At 47.9% G+C, this 27,986-nt stretch overlaps 1 protein-coding gene across 1 annotated transcript; it reads right to left on the bottom strand.

The window, feature by feature from the left end:
• Window positions 1–52: 52 nt before the first annotated feature.
• Window positions 53–27,926, bottom strand: C1H8orf74 (chromosome 1 C8orf74 homolog). The gene is made up of 4 exons (XM_066253415.1): window positions 27,879–27,926; window positions 26,116–26,308; window positions 3,255–3,658; window positions 53–289 (listed from the first exon to the last, which is right to left on the bottom strand). The coding sequence occupies exons 1-4, from the start codon at window positions 27,924–27,926 to the stop codon at window positions 53–55; spliced, it is 882 nt and encodes a 293-aa protein (XP_066109512.1).
• Between the last annotated feature and the right edge of the window lie 60 nt (window positions 27,927–27,986).

Below are 27,986 nucleotides of genomic sequence, written 5' to 3'. Positions count from 1 at the left end.
GTCAATGGATCTTCCTGGACCAGAGTCTTTTACACAATGGACACCAGGGGTTCTACTTTTTGCCTTTTGCTTTCTTTCCTTTTTTTGCTTTGTTGAACTTCAGAGTTTCGTCTTGGCCTGGCTGACCAGTGATTGAGAGTGGGAAAGGGACAGGAGCATTGAGATTTAAAGTCTTCTTCTGAAGTTTCAGGTCCAAGATATCGAAAGTTATCTGTATCTCATACTGCAGCAGCTCCTTCAGGCATTCGATCTGGATGTGGATGGCCTCATTGATGAGATTTTCTAACTCCTGGAAGAAATGGAACACAGCTGGGGGACAGGGCTCAGGGGAGGGTTAAAGCCATCTGCAGACAGAGATCGTCAACAGGATCCAATTCTCCCCTTCCACTGGGTGCTAGGATCTCCCATTATTCCCTCCAGACCTCCTCTCTACCCTTCTCCACCCTTTGCTGGGCCCTGGGAGGCTGACTTATGAAGGCAGCATCAAGCAGCTACCTTGACCTTTGTTTGGCTTCCGGTGGAGTTCCATCAGTGGGAGGAGGAGGTTCTGGCAAGAGGTCTGAGTGTGGGAGGAGAATGAGGTGTCTCATCTTCCTCCCAACCAGCTCTGAGTTGGCCATGGCTATGGTCCTCTAACTATAACCAGACCTCCTGTCCCATGGCCTCTCCTGTGTCTACAGCTCTCTTTTGCTCCCCCCCCCTTCAGGCCTATTTTGGTGATCACGCTGTCTGAGTATGTCATTTATTGCTAACATTGTTCTGGGACCACAGGCCAGTGTCATATCCCCTCCTTTCCTTTTAGGTCAATGCAAGCTCCATTTGGGTATCAGTCTCCTTTGTTTTCCTCCTGACCTCATCTCATTCTCACATCTCGAAGTTCTAATAGCTTCTTTGTAGGGGATGGGAAATCTCTTAAGAGAGTGGGTATGTCCCCCCATCAGCCACCCACCAACTTCCACGTTAAACAGGAGACCCTCTCTGTCATGTAAATCAGGATCATGGAGACATGGACTGTGTCGCTGTTTCTCCCAGTTCTCTGCTCAAGCAGTCCCACAGCAGAGGCGAGTTGACACGTGGCCCAAGGGTGTGGGGGACATAGGTGGAGTAGTCAGTTGCCTAGAAGACAGTTCTTTGAGCTCTCATATTTTAACTTAAAATACCATGCAAAATCTTACATTTGCCTCAAAATGTCACCTTGATTGTTTTTTTAAATATAAAAATAATGTTCTTTCCCTAAATCTTTGGAAGGGTTGTGCTCCAAGAGGATGCACCATGTTTATTTTATGGCATTGAGTGTTCCCAGCTGATGTTCACACCATCAGGGACACACAGCAAAAGGTAGCGTAGCCACAATCCACCAGGCAGGGAATAGCAGCAAAGTGATGGAGGCCCACAGGGGAGCTGGGAGGAGCAGGGAGAAACAGCTGTGTATGTGTTGGGGGCAAGAGCTCGACAGGAAGGACCCCCTTCTACCCCAGGCCTTGCCCACATCCTCTAGAGCAAGGTCCCTGGAAGAGGGTGGAAGGAGGCTGTCGCTTGGGGTCTGTTGGTCCCTGTTGGAGGTGTTAATGCACCAGGATTATGTAGCAGCCTGATGTGCTATTCAGCTGGGACACTTGACCTTAGAAGAGTATCATTCATTCTGTTGTGTCAATTGTTCTTTAGAGATTCCCCCCCCCCCACTGTTTTATATATACTGCTCACAAAAATTAGGGGATCAGGAAATGTGCAGATGCTCCAGTACTTTCAGCCTTTTTTGTAGAGTGCATTTTCACCAATGAAATAAAAGTTGGTTTTGCATCTCATTTGCCTAATTGAACAACTTTCTTTGACTTGTTATTTGCTTTTCTGATGTTCTGATGTTTAATAAAAAAAGATCAAATGCTTCTCTTTTTTTATCGCTTCATATTCATTTTGAAATATCCCCTAATTTTTGTGAGCAGTAGCCACTTGCTCTTTGGCTGACAATTCAGAAACCAAAACCCTTTTGGAACACACAGACCCTGTGACTCCCAACACCACACCCAGTCCCCCCCCTCCCATATGTGCTTACATGCACGTCATATCTCTGTGTTCAGAGATGATGTAACAATGATAATATCGGTGCTTATGTATAGTTAAAGAACAAGTTTCTACTCTGCCAGGTCTGCAAGAAGTTGGCTTCCCTGGGGCCAAGCTAGTCACCACTTATTGAAGAGCTGGTCATTGAAGATGGGCTCTTTAGACCTATGAAGAGGGCAGCCCAATTTCTTAGATCCAAACACCAGACTCTTCTAGGTCCTCCCTGTACCAACTAGCCACACTCCTTTGTCCATCTGGTCACATCGCCTGCCCTGAACTGTGGCCCAGGGCCCTTTCTTCATCATCCCCCACTCAGGCCTTGCTGCAAGCAGGCAAAGGGCACCGAGGGACCCCGTGTGGTTCAGAGCCTGGGGGGGTCTTTCTTTCTTTTTTTTTTTTTTTATTTTATTTTTTTTCATTTTTCTGAAGCTGGAAACAGGGAGAGACAGTCAGACAGACTCCCGCATGCGCCCAACCGGGATCCACCCGGCACGCCCACCAGGGGCGGTGCTCTGCCCCCCAGGGGGCGATGCTCTGCCCATCCTGGGCGTCGCCATATTGCGACCAGAGCCACTCTAGCGCCTGAGGCAGAGGCCACAGAGCCATGCCCAGCGCCCGGGCCATCTTTGCTCCAATGGAGCCTTGGCTGCGGGAGGGGAAGAGAGAGACAGAGAGGAAAGCGCGGCGGAGGGGTGGAGAAGCAAATGGGCGCTTCTCCTATGTGCCCTGGCCAGGAATTGAACCCGGGTCCTCCGCACGCTAGGCCGACGCTCTACCGCTGAGCCAACCGGCCAGGGCTGGGGGGTCTTTCTTGGTGGAATCAATCACTGTTTGATGGTACAGCGGAAAGAAGCTGGACTTTGGAGTCAGACAGGCCTCAGTCCTAATCTAAACTCTACCACATGCTAGCTTAGTGACCTTGGACGAGTTGGTGAAATCCTCTGAGCCTCAGTTTTCTCATCACGAAAATGGAGGCATGAATTACACCTTATTATAGGGATGTTTTGTGAATGTGCATACAAAGCCTGTGGCAGATGGTCAGTGACTCGCTATCCTTTTCTGCTCCCTCCCATGTGTGCAGACAATTGGAGTCTTGTCTGTGCACCTGACTCCAGCCTGGACATTCTCTTGGTGGGAACAGGTGTTTGCTCACAGCAGGTGAGCAGCCTCCCACCTTGCGGGCACCGCCTTACCTCTCTCTTCAGAACTCGGCTCTGCTGCGCAGGCTCTTGGGAGAACATCTTCTGTAGCATGTGCTCCAGCTCCAGCTGCAGCGTCTCCTTCAGGAGCAGCACGTTGGCGCGCTTCTGCACTTCAGCCAGATTGAGCTCAGCCACCTGCTGCTCATGCTTCCACAGCTCCCTGTCCTTGCCCTCAGCCAGCGGGAGGGGCTGGGGCGGGGCACATACCTCCAGGTGGGCTACGGTCAGGTTGACTTCCTGGTCCTGGCCCAGGACGTATTGGTAGAGTTTGTAGTGGTGGATAAAGGTGTTGTGGAGGTAGTCGCAAAGGGCCAGCAGATGGGTGGTGTTGAACTGCCCCTGGTAATCTCTGAGCTTGTTTCTTAGAATCACCACAGCTTCAGTGATGGAGCAGCCTGTGGGCAAAGAGTGGCAGGGCCTGGAGTGCGAGGTGGGGCACAGCTGCATTAATGGCTGATCAATACAGGCTCTACTGCCTTTTTTTTTTTTAAGTGAGAGAAGGGTAGTGAGACAGACTCTTGCATTGGCCCTGACCGGGATCCGCCTGGAAAACCCCATCTGGGGAATCAACTGAGCCATCCTCAGCACCCAGGGTTGGCTCAAACCAATCCAGCTACTGGTTTCTAGAGGGAAAGAGGACGAGAAGGGGGAGAAGGAGGGGGAGAAAATCAGATGGTTGCTTCTCATTTGTGCTCTGACCAGGAATCGAACCTGGGACAGCTGCATGCACACCAGGCTGACACTCTACCCACTGAGCCAATGGGCCAGAGCCCTACCTGCTATTTTGTATGACAGTTTATTAGCTTTTGAAAGCTATAGGGTGTATCATATTTCCCTTTTTACCTTGGATTCTTGGAAGCTCAAAGCCAACTTTATGTAATAGCGTATATTTATCCCATTTTTCCCCTTATGTGATTATTCCATCTCTTTAGTGTTATTTTAACTTTTAACTCTTGTTTTAGAGCCTTTTCTATTGTTTCCACTTCAAACCCTTTGAGAAGGAGAGGAGGATGTAAAAAAGGGAGTCTGATAGAGTGGAGCATGAGATGATTGGAGAGACATCTCAAATTTATTAATTTTTTTTTAGAGAAAGAGGGAAAGAAGAAACATCAATTTGTTATTCCACTTATTTATAAATTCATTGGTTGATTCTTGTATGTACCTGACCAGGGATCAAACCTACAACCCTGGCATATGGGGACAACATTCTAACCAACTAAGTTTTTAATTTTTTCTTAAGTGAAAAGCAGGAAGACAGAGAGATAGACTCCTGCATGTGCCCTGACCAGGATCCATCCAGCAAGCCCCCTATGGGGCAATGCTCTGCTCATCTGGGCTGTTGCTCAGTTGCTCTGCAACTGAGCTATTTTAGCACCTTGAGGTGAGGCCATGGAACCATCCTCAGAGCTTGGGGCCAACTTGCTTCAACCAAACCATGGCTGTGAGAGGGGAAGAGAGAGAGAGAGAGTGGGAAGGGAGAGGGAGAGAAGGAGGGGGTGGAGAAGCAGATGTTCACTTCTCCTGTGTGCCTTGACTAGGAATCGAACGTGGGACTTGCACATGCCGGGCTGGGCTGATGCTCTACTGCTGAGACAACTGGCGAGGGTCCAACTAAGTTATACCTGGCCAAGAATTTGTGTCACAGAGTCAAGCAAATTCTGTTTATACCAGAATGAAAAGACCAGCTCTGCGGGCGGTGCCACTGGCATCCCTCACACTTTGACTCTCACGGTATTCAGTCATTTATCTCTTCCCTCTGACCTCTGTGCTGCCCACCCACTCCCGGGACACGGCGTTGGCCTGGGACACCCTTCCTGCACAGCACCCACTCCTCGCCCCAGGAGTGCCACTTCCCCTCAGAGTTCTCTCAGGTCACCCCACCTGCTCCGTATCAGGCAGAAGTTAAAAGTTAAGTTTACTGAAAAGAATTTTTAAGAAATTAATTGTATCAATTGTTTTACTAGAAAAAATAACAACTTTGAATGATAGAAAAAAATGACAGCTTTGATTGCATTGCTGTTATCATTATGCATTTATGTAAATTGCTGCTTTGCAATGCAATTTAATAATTACAATTTAGGTAAATAGATAAATTACATTAAATATTATTCAGAAAGTATAGTTACAATGTTAAGTTAGAGGTTGATAGCTTTTATTTTTTGACTTAAATTTTTTATTTAGTCTTCTTTAGCTCTGAATCAAATACAAAGGGTAAGCTTTGTATTAAGCAGATACTGTACACCTACAGTATGTAATCAGATACACAGACTATGGTATTACAACTTGGTGGGGTGGGCAATTGGAAATAAAGGTCTAAAACAGCTCCTCAATATGATCCAGCAATCCCACTTTTGACTATATAAATCCAAAGAATTAAATCAGGCTCTTGAAGAGATATCCACATTCCCATGTTGATTGCAGCATTATTTATACTAGCCAAGATTTTTTACACACACACACTGGAATGTTATTTAGCCTTAAAAAATAAGGCCATCCTGTCATGCTGCAACATGGATGGACCTGGAAGACATTATGCTCATTAAAATAAGACAGAGAAAGACAAATACTGCATGACCTCAGTTAGACATGACATCTTAGAAAGTGGAACTCTGTGGGAGTTGATGCTTCCTGCTCCCTCCTTCCTCTCTAAAATGAATAAATAAATAATTTAAAAATTTAAAAAAAGAAGAAGCCTGACCCGTGGTGGCACAGTGGATAAAGCATTGACCTGGAACGCTGAGGTCACTGGTTTGAAACCTGGGACTTGTCTGGTCAAGGCACATATGGGAGTTGATGCTTCCTGCTCTTCCCGCCCTGCCCTCTCTCTCTCTCTCTCCCCCCCTTCTTTCCTCTCTAAAATGAATAAATAAAAAAATTAAAAAGGAAAGTGGAACTCATAGAAGCAGAGAATAGAGTGATGGTTGCCAAGGGCTGGGGGTGGGGGATGGAGAGATGTTGGCTGGTCAGGGAGGACAATGATCCAGTTACGCAGGAAGAACAGGTACTGGAGATCAACTCTATAGCATAGTGCCGATAGCTAGCAATACTATTCTGAGTACTTGAAATTTGTTAAGAGTAGATCTTAAATGTTCTCACTATAGGCTCTGGCTGGGTGGCTCAATGGATAGAGTGTCATCCTGGTACCCTGAAGTCAATGGTTTGATCCCCTGTCAGGGCATGTACGAGACCAATCAATGAATGAACAACTAAGTGGAACAATGCTTCTCTCTCTCTCTTTCTCTCTCCTTCTTCTCTCTCTCTCTCTCTCTCTCTTAAATCGATGGATAAAAATGTTCTTACTACAAATAAAAGTGATAACTACATGATGGATATGTTAATTAGCTTGATAGTGGTCATCATTTCACAGTGTATATCAAAATAGAATATTTGTGAATTATTGACAATTGACAAAGTATTTGTCGATACCTCAATAAAGTTGGGAAAACACACACACACACACACATACACACACACAAATATTTTTTAAAAGTAACTCCTAAAGAAAACAATAACAACAACCACAGTAAAAGGTTGGGATGCTGCTTTGGCATAAGCTACAGTGTGCAATGCACTTATTCCCCGTTTTCTCATTTCTTCCTGCATTCTCTCATCTGTGTCACAGACACCCAGTGGCAATGGGTCAGCGATCTCTGAATTCCTTGGCCTTGTTCTGGGAAATCAGCCAGCCAGGTTGCTGATCCCCGGGACCTTTTCAACCCTAAACCTGTGTAGCAAGTTGGTGGTGGGAAAGGGCCCAGGGTCAGTAGGAACCCTATGCTCCAGAATTGCCTGGAGCTTTCTAAAAATACAGAGCACTGCCCCACCCACACAAGCACACACACATGCATGCACACACCAGATGGGGCTGGCTTGGGCGTTGCTGCCTCCTAACTTTGACCGATGAGCCAGGTTGAGCCAAAAGAACTCAGACATTGACACACAGGGTCCACTGAGTCATCAAATGACCAACTGCAGAAGGATGGTGCCAAAGGTCCCTAATGCCCTGTTCTGCTGAGTGACCCTGACACGTGGTGTCTGCCCTCAAGACCCAGGTTCCCTCACCTGTGACATGATTGCTGGGTCCCTTCCTGCACATGTGTAAGCTTTGTGCTATTCATATTTAGTGGGCATTTTGTTTTATTTTGTTGTTTTTTGGTTGTTTTTTATTTTTGGAGAGAGGGGTTAAAAATGACAATATAGAGTTTCTCTTTTCTTTTTATGGTGCTCATGTACATTGTATGATTACAGAACAAGGGTTGAGGACTTCTCTAAAGGCAACATGCAAATTGGTGTCCAGAGCAAAACTGGGCACCCAAGTACAAAGAGGAGGGAGGGGAAGCACCATAAGGCCAGGTAGGGGAGGCGCTCTTATCTCCGTGGCTGGAGGCCAGGGAAGCCTTCCTGCAGAGAGGACGCCGGGGCCCAGAAACAGGAAGAGTTTGGCAGAAATGACAGAAGGAATAAAGACTAAAGGCAAGTGGAGTACAGGGGGTCCTCAGGTTACGACACAGTTCCGTTCCTATGACAATGATATAACCCGAATTTTGGTGTAAGTTGAAACATACCCTAGCCTAACACAAACAGAACACTTGCACTTTTAACAGTTCAAACTGGCGTAGGTAAGCGTACTGACAGACGCCAACTGTTCACTCATAGGCTGCGTTACTGCATGTCCTTCCGCTGTGCGCCACCGAACAAGTTTACCCATGTAGTCCGTAAGCAGGATACCCATGTTTCAACTTTTTAAAAGTTTTTATGGGAGTAAGCATCGTAAACTTGAAACGTTGTTAAGTCGAGACTGTAGTAACCCGAGGACCCCCTGTGCTGAGTGGCTGTGTGCATAGACCCGCATAGTGCAGAGCTCCTGGGAGGCAAAAGCTGGAGCCCCGGGGACTGGGCTGAGCGACACAGGGCTTGAGGTCTTCAGTTTGCAAAAGGCAAACATGCATAAGGCACAAGAAAGAGCTACACTTCATGACAGAAGCCAAAATTCATTAAATCCAAGGACATCCAAGGATGGGCTTCAAGACCCTCTGGGACCCCTAGGAATTGCAGCCAGAATTTTGCATGCACTTAGTTTCTGGGGAGATGTGAACAGAGAGAATCATCAAATTAAGAGCTGCAGGAAAGTGAGCTCGGCACCGGTTGGTCGAGAGCTGCAGAGCCTCTCACAAGTGTTAAGAAGTGAGAGATGAGGCCCTGGCCGGTTGGCTCAGCGGTAGAGCGTTGGCCTGGCGTGCGGGGAAACTGGGTTCGATTCCCGGCCAGGGCACATAGGAGAAGCGCCCATTTGCTTCTCCACCCCCCCCCTCCTTCCTCTCTGTCTCTCTCTTCCCCTCCCGCAGCCAAGGCTCCATTGGAGCAAAGATGGCCCGGGCACTGGGGATGGCTCCTTGGCCTCTGCCCCAGGCGCTAGAGTGGCTCTGGTCGCGGCAGAGCATCGCCCCCTGGTGGGCGTGCCGGGTGGATCCCGGTCGGGCACATGTGGGAGTCTCTCTGGCTGTCTCTCCCCATTTCCAGCTTCAGAAAAATACCAAAAAAAAAAAAAAAAAAAAAAAGAAGAAGTGAGAGGTGAGATGGATATTTCTGAGGGCTGGTGGTGGCACCTAGAGGAAGGCAGGGAGGAACAGTACAGGCTTCTCAGAGAGCAGGGACAGGGGGTGGGGTGAGGTCATCGGTTTGATCATCAAAGCTGGCCTGTGTGGAAGTCCAGGCCTGTGTGGAAGTGAGTGTGGACCAACTTTGTGAGGTGAATCACTGCCCCTCTGGGCTCCTTAGGAAGGCGCCCTACCCCTCGGTGGCAGCTCGTGGGGCTGGCTCACAGGATCCTCCACATGATAGCCCCATCACCAAGGCCAGCCCATAGAATTCTCTGTTCTCTCGGCAGCCATTCACGCAGCTCTGGTTTGAACTGAGAAGTCTACAGACCCAGCAGTGCCAAGAGCCCCCAGTGTGTGCACGTGCTCACAGCCACCTGCCATCCTGGTAGAGACGCTAGCTGCTATGGGCATGAGCTATGGCCTCAGCTACGGGTCACAAAAAATAGTGGGGACCTTGTCCCAGGTCAACAGGGAAGGAGCCTCTGGGACGATTTCTAACTTTCAGTCCCAAGACACCCAAGCTGGCTCATGAGACACGCTTTCCTGGCCCCCAGACTGCTCTCCGTTTGCCGCAGGTTGAGAAGTCCTGATGACTCAGAGAGAGCAGAGGATTAAGTCTCAGGGAGCAGCCTCTGGCTGCCAGGGAGACAGATCTGTACCTGCCAGTGGCTCTTCAATAACAGGGAGTGGCCTTCATTTGCATTGGCTGCTGGGAACTTCCTGAAGATGGTCCCCAAGCCCCTGGAGGCCAGCACCTGCCCGGAGACAAGGGCACAGGAGTGGAGGAGAGCAGTGAGCAGGAGAGCGTGGGGGTGGGATGACAACACCAGATGCTCCAGAATCAAGGCGAAAAGGCACTGGGCTTGGACCAGGTGCTCTGGGCATCCTCCCACTGCCCCTCACGTGGGGGTCAGGACTGGGCAGGAGTAGGGAGACGGGCCACGTCCTGGTGGGGCTGCTCCTTCAGGGTGGGCGTGAGGATCCAGGTGCCTCTGGTGCCCCCTGACAAACCAGTTTGGTTGTCTCCGCCTTGACTCCCAGGGGAGGAACCAAGTCAGGCTGCAGCCTGGCTGGCTTAGCTTTCCAAGTCCCTGAGCGCAGCCCAGGGCTGACCCCTGATGGCGGGAAGTGAGCGAAAGCACAGGGCCCACACCGCCACCCCCATCCTGTGTCCCAAATGCTGCTCCCTGCCCATCTTTCTGCTCTGGGCAAGGTCCTGCTGAACTCTGGCACTCTGGGATGCCAGGACAGTGACAGCTCAGAGGACAGGGAGTGCTTTCCTTGAGGTAGCAGAGGACTGTCCTGTGAGGAGCTCCCACTGTGCCCCTCATGTCCTGGGTCACCTCAGGCCCCACCCAGCCATTCCCGGCTCTGTGAGGCAGGTGTCAGCACCATCCTGATATTTTCTGAGGAAGAATCCGAGGCTCAGAAAGGTCAGGGAGTTTACTCAAGGGCCCACTACGGGTGAGTGGCAGGGCCAGTATTCAGACTGGGGCCTGACCAGGGAGGTCCCTTTCAGCCATCCAGCTCCAAGTGGCTTTGGGCTCTCATTGCAGACCTTTGGAGGTGGATACTGGGAGAAGCCCCCATCCTCTCTGTCACAGTTTTCCAAACGATAGTCTGTCACAGGTAGTGATTATGTAGGAGTGAATGCTCCATGGCCAGAAGCCTTGAAAATACAGGGGGGTCCTATGGTTATGACACAGTTTTGTTCCTACGACGATGTAACCCGAATTTTGGTGTAAATCAAAACACACCCTAGCCTAAGTCACTTACCTATCCTAACACAGTTTTGAAATCATAATCTAGAACACAAAAACACAGCTGAGCCGCAGGAAAAGGAAAAGGACATAAATACACTGTACTGTACACTGTACTGCGTATTCTTCCGCCACGCGCAACCAAACTAGCTCGCCCACGTAGCCCATAAATACGGCACTAATGGCGTAAGCTGAAATACTCACGTCTCAACCTTTGTTAAGTTTTTATGGGAGTGAGGGTTGTAAACTCGAAACTTCGTATGTCAAGACTGTCGTAACCTAAGGACCCCTGTATATTGGATTAAGAGAAATTAAATAGAGTCCTTAATATGCTAATATGCTCAGTAAATGGCCAGAAAATGTTCAGCATATATAATGCTTCTCAAATTTATTTGCTTTGAATAGTCTCTTGGGACCAAAGAGCATAGTTTGGCAACTATTGAGCTGGTCTAGACGTTTCATTCTACAGATGGGAAACTGAGGCTCAGGGAAAGGAAAGGACTTGCCTAAGGCTCGTTGTGACAGTCAGGACCCGAGCTCCAGCCCAGGAGTTGGTGGTCTGAGACCTGCTGCCACTTGCATGTGGGGAAGAGACTGGTTTTGATTTTCATCATTGCCCCCTGGCCCTGGGGCTTCCTGGCAGGTCAGAAGTGTCTCAGAAGGGGGAGCTGAGGCCTTGCCTGCCCAGGGGAGGGAGCAGCTAGGTCAGGAGAAGCGGATTGGGTTCTGCTCTGGGAAGTCTGCTCTGTGGCTACCCTGCTGACCCCTGGCCCCAGGGACAAGCAGGAATCTGGGCTGAGAGCCAGAGAGCTCTCCACCTCCTGTGGCTCCTGCCTGTCCCAAGGTGTCTGGGCTGCTGAAAATTTTCTGGGTTCCAGAAAATTTGGGACATGTGGTGCTGCCCAGTGCTAAGCTCTCAGTAAGTAATGCCACCCATCTTCCCTGGTATACTACTGTACAGTTTTTTAGCACTTTAATTATCTGTCAATTTATTTAATTGTTTATAATCAAGCAACGAAATAGGTAAATTGCTATCATTTAACAGAAGAGGAAACTGAAGCTTAGAGAACTTGCAGAAAATCAAGACTCAAACCCAGGTTCCCCAAACCCAAGGCGAGCGTAACCACAGCTGCTGAAGTAGTTTTGAGGAGCGAACAGAAGAGATAGGGAACACACAGAACTATACTTTTTCCACTGGGGCTTTTTAATTTTAATTTCATGTTCATTGCAGTAAAACAGACATAACACAAACTTGACCATCTTAACCATTTTGAAATGTACAGTCCGAAGGCATCACGTACATTTTCACTGTTGTACGGCTGTCACCACCAGCCAGCTCGGGGATGATTTTCATATTGCAGAACTGAAACTCCATGGCAGTTAAGGATGAACTCCCCACCCCCACTCCCAGTCCCTGGCAACCACCATTCTACTTCTGACTCTATACCTTTGAACCTTCTAGGTGCCTCATGTAAGTGGAATCTACAGGATTTGTCCTTCTGTGAATGGATTCTTTTTACCTAACAGAGTATCTTCAAGGGTCACCCATGTTGTAGCATGCATCAGGACACCCCCTTTTTTTATATAAGGCTTTATGATATTCCACAGTGTAGATGTACCACATTTTGTTTATCCATTCATCCATCGATGGGCATTTGGGTTGTTTCCACCTTTTGGCTGTTGTGAATAATGCTGCTGTGAATGTTGATGGACAAGTATCTGTTCAAGTCTCTGCCTTCGGTTCTTTTGGGTGTACACCCCGAAGTGGAATGGCTCATATGGCACTTCTATGTTTAATTTATTGAGGAACTGCTACTCTATTTTCCTGTTCACTATGTTTTTTGTTTTCTTTTTTGGATTAGAGAGAATGTTGTCTTTTAAAAGAATTCTTCTCTGTCCACTTACCTGGGGCTCAAAGGGTAAACACAGGGCCACGTATTTTAAAGACCGTCAAGGGCTTTTGTTCAAGCTCTTCTCTTTGCCTGCGGTGGTCTCCCTACTCTGTCTGTTTAGCAAATGCACTACTCACTGTTCCATGCTCCCATTCCTCAGAAAGTCAGTGTGCTCAAGGCTAAAGAAGTTTGGCAGGAAGAACAGACTCTGGGAGCAAAAGGTCTCAGGGTTAAAGCTGGTTCTGCTTTTTACTGTGTGATGATTTACAAGTTACCTAACCTCTCTGAACCTCAGCTTCATCATCGTGAAATGAGAACAGTACCCAGCCACCACGATTGATGTGAACAGTAAATGAGCTGATCTGTGAAGAGAGCTTAGCGTGTCATGGCTGCTGAGCGAATGTTTTTTCTTCTCTGTCCCCGAGCACAGTGCTCTGGCAATGCTTGCTGGAGAATGGCGGTGTGAGTAGAGCAGGCTTACGCAGACCTGGGGGTTGAGAGGGCAGGTGCCATTAGGCAGAAGGCTCAAAGAGACAGAATTCAGTTCAGCAGCAGGAATAACTTTCTAGAAGCAAACACTTTTCTATAGAATGCCTCTTGTTTTGAGTAGTGAGGAAGCATTTAGTTGGAGAGAGAGTCCCTGAATGATGTGTGTGTGGTGGTGATGAGGCTTGGATCAGGTGACCTGTTGGGTCTCTTTTGACTCTAAGAAGCTATGGTGTCTTCTGTGAAGCTAACAGTTCTTCAAAGCCACATCTGGGCACTGTGTGTCCTCCTGGCTGACCTCTCAGCTGTCTGAGGGTTGGTGAGGGGAGACCTGCTTGTAAATCTCTGTCACCAACCTTGTTGTCATCATCCCTGCGATGAAAACAACCAAGTCATCCCACCAGGTCAGGGACAGGGCATTTCATATCTGTCCCTCACCCCTTTGATATGAGGGCCGTTCAGGACCACCAAGCATGTCCAGCAGACTGAGGAAGAACATAAGAAATTAAAAGTAGGGCATGGGGTCACTCTAAAGGGCCAGGGGTCTGGTCTCACGGCACCAGTATCATCTACCCACACACTGGTGGCACCTTTAGACCCAGCTCACCCTCTCAACTGGTCCTGCGCCACCCACCACATTGGAGCCATCCCACTGGGGGCCAGGGTCCCAGGCCCCTGTGAGTAACTCCAGGTGACTCAGGTAGGACCCCAGCCCCCGGGGCTGCCCCTGGTTCCTCCGGGTTCTCAGCTCTCCCTGCACTGCAGTGCCTGCGGCCCTCCCGGCTCCGTGCTCCTCAGGCCCTCTCGTGCCCGGTGTTCAGATGCCTCTGCTCAAGATGGAAGGTTGCATGGTGGGGCTTGTGCTCTGCCCTCAGGCAGACTTGGGTTCAAATCCCAACTTCACTACTGGAGATGCAGCCTGGGCTAAGTTACTTAAACACTCTGGGCCTCAGTTCCTTCATTTTTAAAATAACTCTTATGATGCAGGGTCTCAGTGAAGATTACTGATGATGCCATGTGTGAAAATGCCAGGTTTTGTTGTTTCCCTCTCTGCTGGAGGCATAGTTCCTCAGGGAATGTTCGGGAAGATTTCTATGGCACAGTCTTTATCACTGGCCTAAATGGAACAGTCTCTCCTAGTGAGCTAAGACTCCACTCAGTGCTATAGGCTGAATTCATATGATGTCCCCCTACCCCATGCCAATTTATATGTTGAAGTTCTAACACTCAGGACCCTCAAAATGTGACTGTACTCAGAGATAGGATCTTTAAAGAGGTGATTCGGGTTACATGAAGTCATGTGGGTAAACCGTAATCTGATAGGACTGGTGTCCTTGTAAGAACAGGAGATTAAGACACAGACACACACAGAGGGAAGATCATGTGAGGTGAGTAGCGTGATGATGGCTGTCTACAAACCAAGGAAGGAGGTCTCAGAAGAAACCAATCCTGCTGACACCTTGATCTTGGACTTCCAGCCTCCAGAACTGTGAGACAATACATTTCTATGGTTGAAACTGCCCAGTTTGTGTACTTTGTAGGGCAGCCTGAGAAGGCTAATTCACTCAGGGAGGTGATCTCTGAAATGATAGTTTCTCATTTGCCCCAAGAAATGTTCTCCCAAGATATCAGTCAGTGATCTCTATGGACACGTCTTCTGCCCATCAACAAAGAACCTGCCTCCAAAGGTCCCTCCTCTGGGTTTAGTGTGAGGGACATCGGGCTTATGCTGGGAAGGTGCTCCTGCTCCCTGCTGGTCTTGAATCACCAGAGGCTCTCCTATGTGGGGTGGGGTATTTAGGGACTGGCAGATAGACCCTGGGCATGGCCATGAGCATGTTGGGAGGAAGGGTTTGTGCAGGGGAGGTTAGGGGGAGTAATTGCTTCCTGCCAGCCCCAGGCTGTCGGGGATGGATGGGGTGGTTGCCTTCCATCCTAAGGTTGCCTGGATGATATTTCCTGGAGAATCAGGAGTGGCGTAGGTGGGCTGCAGATACCGGTGCTGTGACACACTTCACCAGGCACGCACCTGGCCACCGTGTACCTCCACTGACTGATCAGCAAGACCCACTCCCTGACAGTAAGAAAGGGTGTCTTCCTAGCCCAGATGTCCAGGTGGAGCATCAGAGAGAGGCCAGTGCTCACCAGATACAGATGATGACAAGAGGCAGAAACTACAAAGTGACCACAGTGATGGTTGGTACAGAAGGCTCTGTGGATGAGCAGCAGTCATGGGTCTCAGGCAAGTGTCTGTGTTGGCTTGCACATCCCAGCCTTCAACGCCCTGCTGAGTGAAGTCTGGGGCAGGGGAGGCTGTTTCTCCTTTTACCGTCCCCTGTTGCAATGTGCCAATCACAGAAAGGAAGTGTACCCTAACTCTCTGCAGCTCCCCCAAGTGGAGGAGGAGGCCTCATATGCCCCAACATCTCTCTCCATTTCTGGTCTTGGCAAGGTATGCAAAATCTGCCCATATCCTGCAACTTCCTCCCACTAGGACAGAGCTGGCAGCCTCTGTCCCTCTGTGCTGTGCCTGGTGACTTCATGAAGGGATCTACCCAGGGCTTCCGGGAGGCTGGCAGAGAAGGTGTGATAAAAGAACTCATTCTTCTGGCCTGGGGTTGAGACCAGAATGTCCTAGTGAGCCATTTGCCAGGATGTAGAATCAGCTTATGCTTTTGAATAATGAGCCACCCTTTCCCTCCTGGTCCTGAGGCTCGATTGAGCGATTGAGGGGAGAGATAAGCAGAGCTGTTGGCTGTCCTGGCAGAGCTCTGATTCATTGTTGTGCAAACATGAGTCTCCTTAAATGCTGTCTGCCAAATTTGTTATCTACTATGCAAGCAGAGCTCAACCATCTTTAGCCCCAGATTAACACACACACACACACACACACACACACACACACACACTTGGAGAAGCTACCTTCTGAGAATCATGACAGATCTGTGTGGATTTTAACTGAAATAGCAACTTAAATGTGAGCTGGTCAGCCAGCGGGACCCCATGACCTGTGTGATAGGTGGAGCATGTGCCCAGGAGGAGGGCGGGGGGGGGGGATGTAGGATTGTAGGATGGGAGGGACCTGACCTGCCATCTTCACACTTCCTGCCTTTGAATGCTTGGATCCCTAATGAGAGCAGTGAACAGATGTCTTGGCCAAGGATGCCTCCTAACATGTATACCTGAGGGTGGGTCACATGTGTGGGGCCAGGCTAGAGTGTGCCTGGACCTCCATTCTGCTGTTCCCTGATTTGCACCCAACCTCAGTCTTGTTTGCAGGGTGAGGGGAAGATGAGAAATGGCACAGACAGCAAGCCCCCTGAGGGGCAGCATGCAGTAACTCCTAGTCCTGGACCACCAGCAGCTGCTGTGCATCCCGCGGCAACTCCATGCACGATGGACACATGCAGCTAACGCTTGCCAAGCACTTACTCTGTGCCTGTCACTCTGAAATACATTTGGTGTACCCTGTCTCATTTAATCCTGCTAACTCTCCTAGGAGTTAGAATTATTATTGCCTTCATTTTAGAGATGAGGAAATGAAGGCTCAGAGAGGTAATGTTTTCAAGATTACACAGTAATAAGTGATGGAGGTGGGATTGGAAACCAGATCTTCTGATTGTAGAGTTTTGGTGTCTAATCACTCCGTTGTGCTGCTTCTAACATCACCTGGGCACTCAGCCCTCAATGAAGTAACCCTGGGAGGAGGCAAGCAACCAACCCTCCTCTCTGAAAACAGAACATATTGTCTCCATGAGCATCAATAATCCATCCATTCATTCATTTCTTCGTGCAACACCTACTGTGCACCACATGCATTATTCAGCACTGAGAAGATAGATGGAGAAAACAAATATAAAGAGGGGATAGACAGCCTCTTCAGGGGCTCAGGCCTCCCTTAGTCAGCCCTTTTTTCTGTCCACTTATAGGTCTTTGGGGGAGGAGTTTAGTTTGAACGGCTTTAAACTCTCGGATGGCCTGAGGGAAACAGGGTTTGAGAAGGGTGAACAACAGCCATCACAGGCAGGAGGACCATGAGCATGCATGCAGGTGCTCAGAGAGGATGCAAGGCAGAAGTCTGGTCCCTGTGGCTCCCTCCCACAGAGCAGAGCTAGCGCTCACTGAGTATTTACTGAACGCCAAGCCCCATACTATGGGCTTTACCTGCATAACCTTATTTAATCTTTAAAACAATCCTCAAGAGTGGGTGCTCTCGTATTTCCCACACAGAGATGTGTAGTCAGAGGTTCAGAGGTGTTGTGACTTACTCAGGGCCTCACAACCAGTAGGGGATTTAATTAGGATTTGAATCTTCCCTTTGGATGCTGAGTTTCTCTATGGCTTCTATTTTCAAGGAGTTGAATTCCAAGTATGGGGAGCCCACCCAAGAGCTTTTCTATTCCCTGTTTGTACCAATAGTGCTCCACACATTTTGAGATAACTTAAAGCTAAGAGAAATTTAAAATTTTAAATGCTCAAAATTTAAAGATGCCAGGAGAAAGGAAAAGATGGGCCAACATCGACAAGAGGGAACCAATGGGGATGATTGTAAAGTCCTGTGTGTACACGCAAAGTCGCCATTGCACAGGGGGCAGGATCGAAAAAGACGGTTTCCTTATGGGACCGCATGACCAATATGAATCAGTGTGACCTTGATGCTGATAAAGTAAATGCACCCGTAGGCTATATTAACAGCAACATCATCACCACGACAGGGGAGGTGATTCCTCCCTGATCATGTTGCTGATCAAATTGCAAGTTGTATTGTGTTTAGATCTGGATGCCATATTTTTAGAACGATACTGAAAGGCACAAGTGTTCCCAGAGAAGGGCAGCAAGAAAGGGGGCAGTGGTGGGAAGACGTGGTGAAGGGGTCTATGGAAATAATACTGTATTAAGAATAATAAGGCCCTGGCCGGTTGGCTCAGTGGTAGAGCATTGGCCTGGCGTGCAGAAGTCTCGGGTTCGATTCCCTGCCAGGGCACACAGGAGAAGCGCCCATCTGCTTCTCCACCCCTCCCCCTCCCCTTCCTCTCTGTCTCTCTTCCCCTCCCGCGGCCGAGGCTCCATTGGAGCAAAGTTTGCCCGGGCGCTGGGGATGGCTCTGTGGCCTCTACCCCAGGCACTAGAGTGGCTCTGGTCACAACAGAGCGACCTCCCGGAGGGGCAGAGCATCGCCCCCTGGTGGGCAGAGTGTCGCCCCCTGGTGGGCGTGCCGGGTGGATCCCGGTCGAGTGCATGCGGGAGTCTGTCTGACTGTCTCTCCCTGTTTCCAGCTTCAGAAAAAAAAAAAAAAAGGCAAGGGGGATGTCTAGTCTAAAGGCAAAGACATGATAGTCACATTATATAAAAAGTAAAAGGTATAAAAGGAAGATGTAGCTAGCTATAAAAAAAGGACTTCTTAATCTCAAAAATGGTATACCAGGGAATGAATTGTCACAGAAGGGGGAGCTCCCTGTTGCTCTGGTGGTGCCCAAGAAGCTGGAAGAACCTCACTGTCTGGTTGGACTCTGCAGAGAGAGAAGTCAGCGTTCTGATCACTACATTTTCTTCCAAATCTAAGGTTTTAGAAGCCTAGGAGACACAGACAGGTTGTGTTGGCAGGGTGTGTGATAACTAGGTATGCCAATAGCTCCATTGCGATCTAATCTCCCCAGTTTGAAGTTTGGGTCTGCATCATCACCCACTGTTTTTCAAGGGTTTGGCTTCTGGAAGGCTCTGATGGAAACTTGAAAGAACCCGAGTTCCCACCTGCTTGGGGCTGACATTCTTCTTCTCTCTAGTCAGTGTTTGTTCTGGCCATGAGCCACCTGCAGAGCTCAACCGAGGGAGTTGAACTCTGGTACCCATGCATTGCTGTGAGCAGCAGGAGCGGGACCCAGAGGGATGCCAGGAAGGCCCCGGGGTGCAGGGACTGGGGGGGTGGCTGGGGTGGGATGATGTTTCTCAAGATCTCTGAAACCAGTCCATGAGCAATGCTGTGTATTGCTCAAGCCTTCAGACCAGGACCACTGGGAGGGCATAAGGAAGTGGAAGGGCACAAGAAATAAAAAATGGTCTTGGCTGGTTGGCTCAGTGGTAGAGCATCGGCCCAATGTGCAGATGTCCTGGATTCATACCCAGTCAGGGCACACACAAGAAGCGACCATCTACTTCTCCACCCCTCTGCCTCCCCCTTATCTATCGCTCTTCCCCTTCTGCAGCCATGGCTTGATTGGTTTGAGTGCATTGGCCCCGGGAGCTGGGGATGGCACTGTGGATCCTCCCCCTCAGGTGCTAAAAGTAGCTTGGTTGTGAGCATGACCCTAGATGGGCAGAGCATCAGCCCCTGATGGGGATGCTGGGTGGATCTCTGTTAGGGCGCATGTGGGAGTCTGTCTTTCAATCTCCCCTCCTTTCACTTGGAAAAGAAGAAAAAAAAAAAGAAATAAAAAGAGTCTGGTTCAAGTGCATGTAAGATGTGTGATGGGAACAATGAATGGCTGAAAGTGGAGAAGTGACAAAATTTTATTTGTCTCTATAAAAGAATCACTGTATTGTTTGGTGAATGGGTTCAGAAGTACAAGATTTGAAAGGTCAAGAAATGGGTTAGAAAGGGTGGTAGACGAAGGTGGTAAAAAGTGGTAGGATTCATTGAGGTGCTCCTGATAGAACTGGTGGGTGAGCTTAGGGTGCATTGGGGACACCACACATCAGATACAGTAAGTATGACTTGAACACAAGCACTGCAATACCACCACAGTCAGAGAGAGCCACTAAGCGAACAACACAGGGGAGCATATACAGTGTGGGTATACTGGACAAAGGTATGGTTCATGTCTCAAGAAGGACAGAGCAGGAGGGCACAAGATTTAATCAGACTACTCAGAATGGTGCACAGGCTACTCAGAATGGTGTGATAACTAAGTATGCCAATAGCTTCAGTGCAATCTAATCTCTAAAATTGTTTATTTCTGGAACTTTCCATTTAATACTTTCAGACTGCAGTTAAATGCAGGTAACTGAATCTACAGAGAGCAAAACTGTGAACAAGGTGGGACTGCTGTATACAAAAAACTCTTGAAGTTCAACAAGAAAACAAACTGATTGAAAAATGGGTAAAGATCTTAACAGACACTTAACCCAAAGAAGATATACAGATGACAAATAAGCATATAAAAAGATGCTTTACATCATATGTCACCAAAGAAGTGCAAATTAAGACATTGAGATACTATTATACACCTATCAGAATGGCCAAAATCCAGAACACTAACAGCACCAAATGCTGAGGAGGATGTAGAGCAGTGTTTTTCAACCAGTGTGCCGTGGTACACTAGTGTGCCATGAGACATGGTCAGGTGTGCCGTGGGGAAATTAAACATGGGTCCCCAAACTACAGCCTGCCACCAGCTGCCTTCATCCGAACATAAACATTCCCCTCACAATCCCTCCAGCTATCAGTGACAGGAAGAGTGGAGGCACAGGGAACGCTCACTGACCAATCACCTTCTAGAATCCATCCCGACTACTAGTGATGAACCAATAGTAGGCCACCTCTCATCCACACCCAGGAAGGCCCCGCTCGGGCTGCCGCACACTTGTCATTGTGTGGCCACAGCGAGTAGTTGAAGCTGCTACTCCTCCCCATGGTCCCGATTTCTAATCCTGGTCAGGACTGGAGGTAAATGTTGCCACCACTAGATGAAGCCTCAGCCTCAGCTGGTTATGTCTATCCTGATGGTATATATAGATATTTGACCTTTTTCTTTTTAAAAGAGGCCCCACAGAGGGTGATATACAATGCATCACAATGCATCACAATGTTATCTAACTTTAAAGCTAAAGTTTGCTGATCTTCCTTTGGACAGTTTTTGGTTATCTGTTGCCAAGGAGTTCCCCATTCTGGCCAACAAAGCTATTTTGACATTGCTCCTGTTTTCAACCACATATCTATGTGAGCTGAGCTTCTCAAGCGTGACTGTGATTAAAAACTAAAAACAGAGAGAGACTGAGAACTGTTGAGGAAGAGCTTCGTATGTGTCTTTCTACCATTCCTGCCAGGATATCCCTTTTGTGTTAATCGAAACAGGCCTAGGTTTCACACTGAGTATAAATACATTTAGAAACTATATTATTAACTATATGTATAATATGTACTGTGTTAGAGTGTCATTTTGGTAGGTGGTGTGCCCCAGGATTTTGTAAATGTAAAAAATGTGCAGCGGCTCAAAAAAGGTTGAAAATCACTGATGTGGAGCAACAGGAACTCTCGTCCATTGCTGGTGGCAATGCAGCACTTTGGAAGACAGTCTGGTGGTGATTTCTTATAAAACTATATGCTTACCATTTGATCCAGCAAGTACACTCCTTGGTATTTACTTACAGAAGTTGAAAACTTATGTTCACACAAAACCTTGCATGCAGATATTTATTGGAGCATTATTCAAAATTGCCAAACCTTGGAAGCAACCAAGATGTCCTTTGTAGGTAAGTGAATGAATGAACTATGGTACATCTAGAGAGTAGAATAATAGTCACCTTTAAAAAGAAATGAGCTCTCAGGCCATGAAAAGACATGAAGGAAACTTATACGTGTATTACTTTTATATTGGAAAAGGCCAATATAAAAAGGCTGCCCCCTATTGTGTGACATTCTGAACAAGGTAAAACTATGGAGACAGTAACAAGATCAGTAGTTGCCAGGGGTTGGGTAGGGGGACAGGTGACTAGGGGAGGCACAGAGGATTTCTAGGGCATTGACACTACTCAGTATGATACTTTAATGGTGGATACAAATCATTATACATTTGTTAAAGCTCATAATTACAACAGCAGGAGTGAACCCTAATGTAAACTATGGACTTTGGGCAATGATGTGTCAATGTAGGTTCACCCATTGTAAGAAATGTGCCACTTTGGAGGGGGATGTTGACAAATAGGGAAGCTGTGTGTATGAAGGTAAGATGTCTGTGGGAAATCTCTGTACCTTCTGCTCCATTTCATTGAGAACCTATAAGTCTCTAAAAAATAGTCTATTTTTCAAAAAATACAAGCCTGACCTGCACTGACACAGTGGATAAAGCATTGGTCCAGAACACTGAGGTCACTGATTCAAAACCTGAGGTTGCCGGCTTGATCCTGGGATTGCTGGCTTGAGCCTGGGTCACCAACACAATTTCAAGGTTGCTGGCTTGAGTACAAGGTCGCCAGCTTGAGCCTGGGGTGGCTAGCTCAATCCATGGTCAAGGCATATAGAAGAGGCAATCGATGGAAACAAAGGGAAACAATGAGTTGATCTTTCTCTCTCTCCCCCTTCCTCTCTCTCTCCCCCTTCCTCTCTCTCTCCCCCTTCTCTCTCTCTCTCTGTCTCTCTCTATCTCTCAAACAACAAAATAGTACAACCTGAAGCCATACAAATCCTAGAGGAAAACAGAGGAGAAGCTCCTTGACATTGGTCTTGACAATGCTTTTTTGGGGGATATGACATCTAAAGCACAAGCAGCAAAAGTGGAACACATCATAATAAAAAGCTTCTTCACAACAAAATAAATGATCAACAAAATAAAAAGGCAACCTATAGAATGGGAGAAAATACTGGCAAACCGCATATCTAATAAAGTGTTAATATCCAAAATACATAAGGGACTAATACAACTCATTAGCAAAAACTTAAATAATCCAATTAAAAATGGGCAAAAAACCTAAATCTACATTTTCCCAAAGGAGATATTCAAATGGCCAACAAGTATATGGAAAAGGGGCTTAACATTGCTAATCATCAGGGAGATGCAAGGCAAAACCACAATGAGATATTACGTCACACCTGCTAGGTTGTTACCAAAAAGCTTAGAGATAGCAAGTACTGGAGAAAAGGGGACCCTCATGCACTGTTGGTGTGATGTAAACTGGTGCAGCCACTGTGGCAAACAGCATGGAGGTTCCTCAAAAATTAAAAATAGAACTATCATATGATCTGGAAATCCTACTTTTTTTTTTTCTTGTGGGAGAGACAGAGAGAGTCAGAGAAAGGGACAGATAGGGACAGACAGACAGGAAGGGAGAGAGATGAGAAACATCAATTCTTTGTTGCAGTTCCTTAGTTGTTCATTGATTGATTTATCATATGTGCCTTGACCGGGGGCTATAGCAGACGGAGTGACCCCTTGCTCGAGCCAGCAACCTTGGGCTCAAGCTGGTGAGCCTTGCTCAAACCAGATGAGCTCGCGCTCAAGCTGGCAACCTCGGGGTCTCGAACCTGGGTCCTCTGCATCCCAGTCCAACACTCTATCCACTGCGCAACCATCTGCACTCTATCCACTGTGCAACTGTGGTCACCTGGTCAGGCCAGAAATCCTACTTTTTAATATATGACTGAAGGAGATAAAATTACTGATTTGAAGAGGTAGCTGTACTCTGATGTTCACTGCATCATTATTCATAGACACACAGGAATATTATTTATCCATAAAAGAGAAGGAAATCATACCATTTGTGGCAACATGATGAACCTTGAGGGCATTATGCTAAGTGAAATAAATTGGACAGAGAAAGGCAAACACTGTATGATTTCACTTACACGTAGAATTTAAAAAATGAACACAACCCTGGCTAGCTGGCTCAGTGGATAGAGCATATAAATGTCCTGGGTCTGATCACAGGTCAAAGCACACATGAGAAGCTACCATCAGCTTCTCTCTCCCTCCCTCTCCCCCTTCTCGCCCTCTTCTCCTCCTGCATCCAGTGGCTAAACTGGTTTGAGTGTCAGCCCCAAGCACTGAGGCTAGCTCGATTGGTCCAAGCCTCAGCCTCAGGCACTAAAAATAGCTTGGTTGATTTGAGCATCGGCTCCAGATGGGGGTTGCCGAGTAAACACCAGTCAGGGTTCATGTGAGATTGTGTCTCATTTTTTCCCCTTTCTCTCACCTAAACCAACCAACCAACCAACCAACCACCAAGCAAGCAAGCAAACAAAAAACAAAGAACTGAACACATGGAAACAAAAAACAAACTGATGGTTGCCAGGGATGGGAGTAAGGGTTGGGGAAGTGGGTCCAGCTGGTCTAAAGGTATGAACTTTGAGTTATAAATAATTTCTGGGGATGTAGTATACAGCCTGGTGACTATTGTTAACAATACTGTATTGTGTATTTGAAAGCAGCAAAGAGAGTGTACCTAAAAAGTTCCCAATATAAGAAAAAAATTATAACTAGGCATTTTTTAATATATACATGTATCAAATCATTATGTTGTACATTTTAAACTAATACAACATAATATTTCAATTATATTGCAATGAAACTGGAATAAATAGTGTAAAAATTTCCCCAAACTATTTAAAGTGACCCAGTAATGTCCCATCAGCCTAGAGTCTTTTCACGTGCATTTGCCAACACGAGGACAGCCATCAGAATCAGGTCACCCGTGACTTATCACTAACATCTAATCCTCAAACTTTGTTCAAGTTTCTCCAGTTGTCACATTAATGTCCTTTATAACAAACAGATCCATTTAGTGGCCACATCTCCTCAGTGCCTCCCAGTTAGGAACACTACCTCTGTCTTTCCTTGGCTCTCAGGACCTTAGTATTTTTAAAGCATACAGGAGAGGGACTCTGTTTACACCCCTAACTTGATGTTTTCTCATGATCAGATCAGGTTCTGAGTCTTTGCTAGAACCATGGCAGAAGGATGCTGGCTTCTTTTGCATCCTACCAAATGGCACAGGATTCTTACTGATGTCCTCTTACTGATGATGTCCACTTGGATCATTTGACTAAGGAGGTGTCTTCCAGGCTCCCCTCCTGTCTAAGTGTTCCCTTCCCCCTTGTGATCAGTAAGGATGTTGTGGGGAGGTTCTTAGGAAATATGAAAATATCCCATTTCTTATTAAGTATTCTCCCACTGGTTTTAAATATCTACTGATGATTCTTGGCTGAGTATTACTGTGATGGTGGCCATAGAAGACCTGCTCCATATATTGTTTAATAAATGAATCTGCATTTCACAGCCCAAGAAGTCGACAGGTGTGAGAACATCCCTGTGTCAAGAGTCTCAGAGAGAGAGGCTCATTCTCTTCTTGTGAAGCTCAGCATAGGGCAGGGTTCCCGCCATAATCTACCTATAGATGCTCCATCAATAAACTGACCTGACTAGGCCTGACCAGGTGGGGGCACAGTGGATAGAGCATTGGATTGGGATGCAGAGGACACAGGTTCGAAAACTCGAGGTTGCTGGCTTGAGCTTGGGCTCATAGACATGACCCCATGGTTGCTGGCTTTGAGCCTAAGGTCGCTGGCTTGAAGCCCAAGGTTGTTGGCTTGAGCAAGTGGTCCCTTGCTCTGCTGTAGCTTCCCGCCCCCCATCAAGGCACATATGAGAAAGCAATCAATGAACAACTAAGGAGACAAAAGAGCCGCAATGAAGAATTGATGCTTCGCATCTCTCTCCCTTCCTGTCTGTCTGTCCTTATCTGTCCCTCTCTCTGTCTCTGTCATAAATAAATAAATAAATAAATAAATGCACTGCACCTGACTGCTATGTCCTCATCCCTGCCAGCAAACTGATGCCTGTATAAGATTCCCTCGAGACTCAGCAGAACAAAACCTGATACTGGGAACAATCAACAGTCTTCTAGGAGTGCAATGGGAAGTCAATGAAAGGTTTTAAGCAGAGGCGTGACACGTTTGATTTATGGTAAGCAGAAACAAAACAAAACAAAACAAAAATTCTGAATTACAATCCTTTCTCTCTCCTCCCTAAAAAAAATTTGACTTCTCTCTGAGACTACTCTCATCTAGCTGCCCCTGAGATATTGATCTGATGATGAAATTCATACTAAAATGTCAATGTCTGACTGGGAAGCAAACACCCTGGTTGCTGTGTGAACAGCTAGGAGTGGTACAAGCTTTTTAGCTAGGGAGACTGGTGAAAACTCAGAACATTTTGTTTGTTCCACTTACAAGAGAGCCTGGACAGGGACCCTGATGGTGTGCGTGTGAGTCGGGTAAATGCCAGGGGGAAAAGGAAGGTGCTCCCAGCTCTTTAGAGGGCTCCTGGGACCGTGGACTGCAGGGCGGAGCTGTGCATCCCTCTTCCCCCTGCGAGCCTCCGACTCCGCCCTGCATGCCCCATACCTTTGCTTTCCTTGAGCATCTCTTCTGTGAACTTGACCACCTTGACCACCTCCACCCATGGGAAGCCTTTGCCCACGGCAAAGATGATGCTTTCGTAGAGGGTATCCAGCAGGATGCTTCTGCGGGAGTCTCTCACTTCGTCGAACTTTTCCCAGTTCAGCAGTCTCCGTAGGTGCTCCCGACCTTCTGGTTTCTGTGAGGCATGATGAGAGGGGTGGAGGGTGACACTGAGGAATCAGGGTTACTGGACAGAACTCGCCTGAGACCCCACGTGGCTCCCCACTGTTCTGAAGAGTGACCAAGAACAATGCTCTCATTTCTGGACAGCTTTCCCTCCCCTTTCTGGGGATGTACTCTTCTCTCTAGCACTACTCATCCCTCTGAGAGTTCTCACGCTAGCCACGGCAGCTCTGAGTGTGCAAACCTCCTGCAGGCTTCAAGTCCTAAATTACGGTCCTTCCTTCCTCTTCTCTAAAACAAAATTTGACTATTCCTTGAGCCTACTCTTCCTTAGCTGCCCTAGAACTATTGATCTGATAGTGAAATTTATACTAAAGTGCAAATGACTGACAAGAGGCTTAGTGAGGCAAGAAAGAATGTATCTTGCTTCATGAAAACTCAGGCACACTGGCAGGCCAAGGGGTAAAGATTGATCAGGGTGTTGTTTTTTTTTCTTCCTATCTCTAGGTAAGAACCCATTTTACTCGAGAATTTATCTAGCCTTTCTAGAAAGTTCTTATAGATCACCACCAGATATAGAAGAAGCGAGTGCCTTAAAGAGAGAGGGAGTAAAAAATGGTGCAGCATGGAGTGGCAACCATGAACACTGGGGTGGGAGGAGGCTCTGGCTGGGCAGAGACTGTAGATGAGGCACTGATGGCTGACTCAGCGCCAGAGGAAGCCCCAGTCCCAGGGCTTCCTGTCCACCACCACCACTCTCCTGCCTGACCTGGGCAGTCCTTCCCACAACCCTCACACATCCGCAGGTTGGTGTTTGATGAAACAACTGATTGGAAGATGTAGAGAAGGTGGCAAAAGCCATGTCCCAGGGCAGGGGCAGAGACTCCACCAGGGGCATCCTTTGCCCGGTGCCTGCCCATCAGCTCATAGCTGCGGCTCAGAAGCTGTCCTGAGCACACAGCTGGCATGGGACCCTCTTGCCTGAGGTCTGCAGCAGTGGTCTGATCCCCCTCTGTGGACAGCCCTGTTCTAGAAGGAGCTTACTGAGAGGTCCAGGCCCTGTGGGTTGGGCCTTATCACTCCCTGCCATACCTTTTGACTTCAAATTGTCCTGAGACACCAAGGAAAACTGTCCCTTCCCTGCCCTAAAGCAATACCCCACCACCACATTTCTTACACACTTTGGCATATGAACCCAGAGGACTCACAGGGTCCTGAGGCTCCTTGGTAAGAAGTGCCACCCTCTGTGACCAGCCCCAAGGACCTCCCTGGCCCTCCTCGAGTGGAGGCAGGCGCAGAGCCAGCCTGCACACCATTCCCTCCTTCTTTCCAGCGGGCTCTGGGCCTCAGGGGCCCTCACTGTAGGCTCTGAAGACAGCCCCCAGCTCCAGGGGCTCGTGGGCCTTGGCCAGGCATTCCAGAGTGCGCACACCCATTGCAGGCCTCCAGGTGGTGTGCCGGGAAAAGGGGTGGTGTCCGAGGTGTCAGTCTGAAGAGGCACTGCGGAGGGGCCACTTCTCACACACACCTCACCCTAGACCAGCCTGAGCAAACGTCCTTTTAAGGCCACGTTTCCTTTTCACCTGAAGTTGGAAGACTCTTTTCACTCCCTGAGGTGTTAAGAGTGCCATGGCCCCTGCATCCAGTTGCTAGGAGACCCAACCAGACTGACTCAGAGTTCCCAGAACCTG

The sequence above is a fragment of the Saccopteryx bilineata genome, chromosome 1 (assembly GCF_036850765.1).
Source record: "Saccopteryx bilineata isolate mSacBil1 chromosome 1, mSacBil1_pri_phased_curated, whole genome shotgun sequence".
In the NCBI taxonomy this organism is placed as follows: Eukaryota; Metazoa; Chordata; class Mammalia; order Chiroptera; family Emballonuridae; genus Saccopteryx; species Saccopteryx bilineata.
The sequence above is the reverse complement of the archived record's forward strand: the minus strand, read 5'-3'. Positions and strand labels throughout refer to the sequence as shown.

Excerpts from the sequence above, each read along its gene's own strand:
- C1H8orf74 (XM_066253415.1), bottom strand. The coding sequence starts at position 27,926 with ATGGCACTCTTAACACCTCAGGGAGTGAAAAGAGTCTTCCAACTTCAG. Across the intron at positions 3,659-26,115 it reads GATGCTCAAGGAAAGCAAAG|GCTGCTCCATCACTGAAGCT; the intron begins GTATGGGGCATG and ends CTTTGCCCACAG. Across the intron at positions 290-3,254 it reads GCCGAGTTCTGAAGAGAGAG|GAGTTAGAAAATCTCATCAA; the intron begins GTAAGGCGGTGC and ends CATTTCTTCCAG.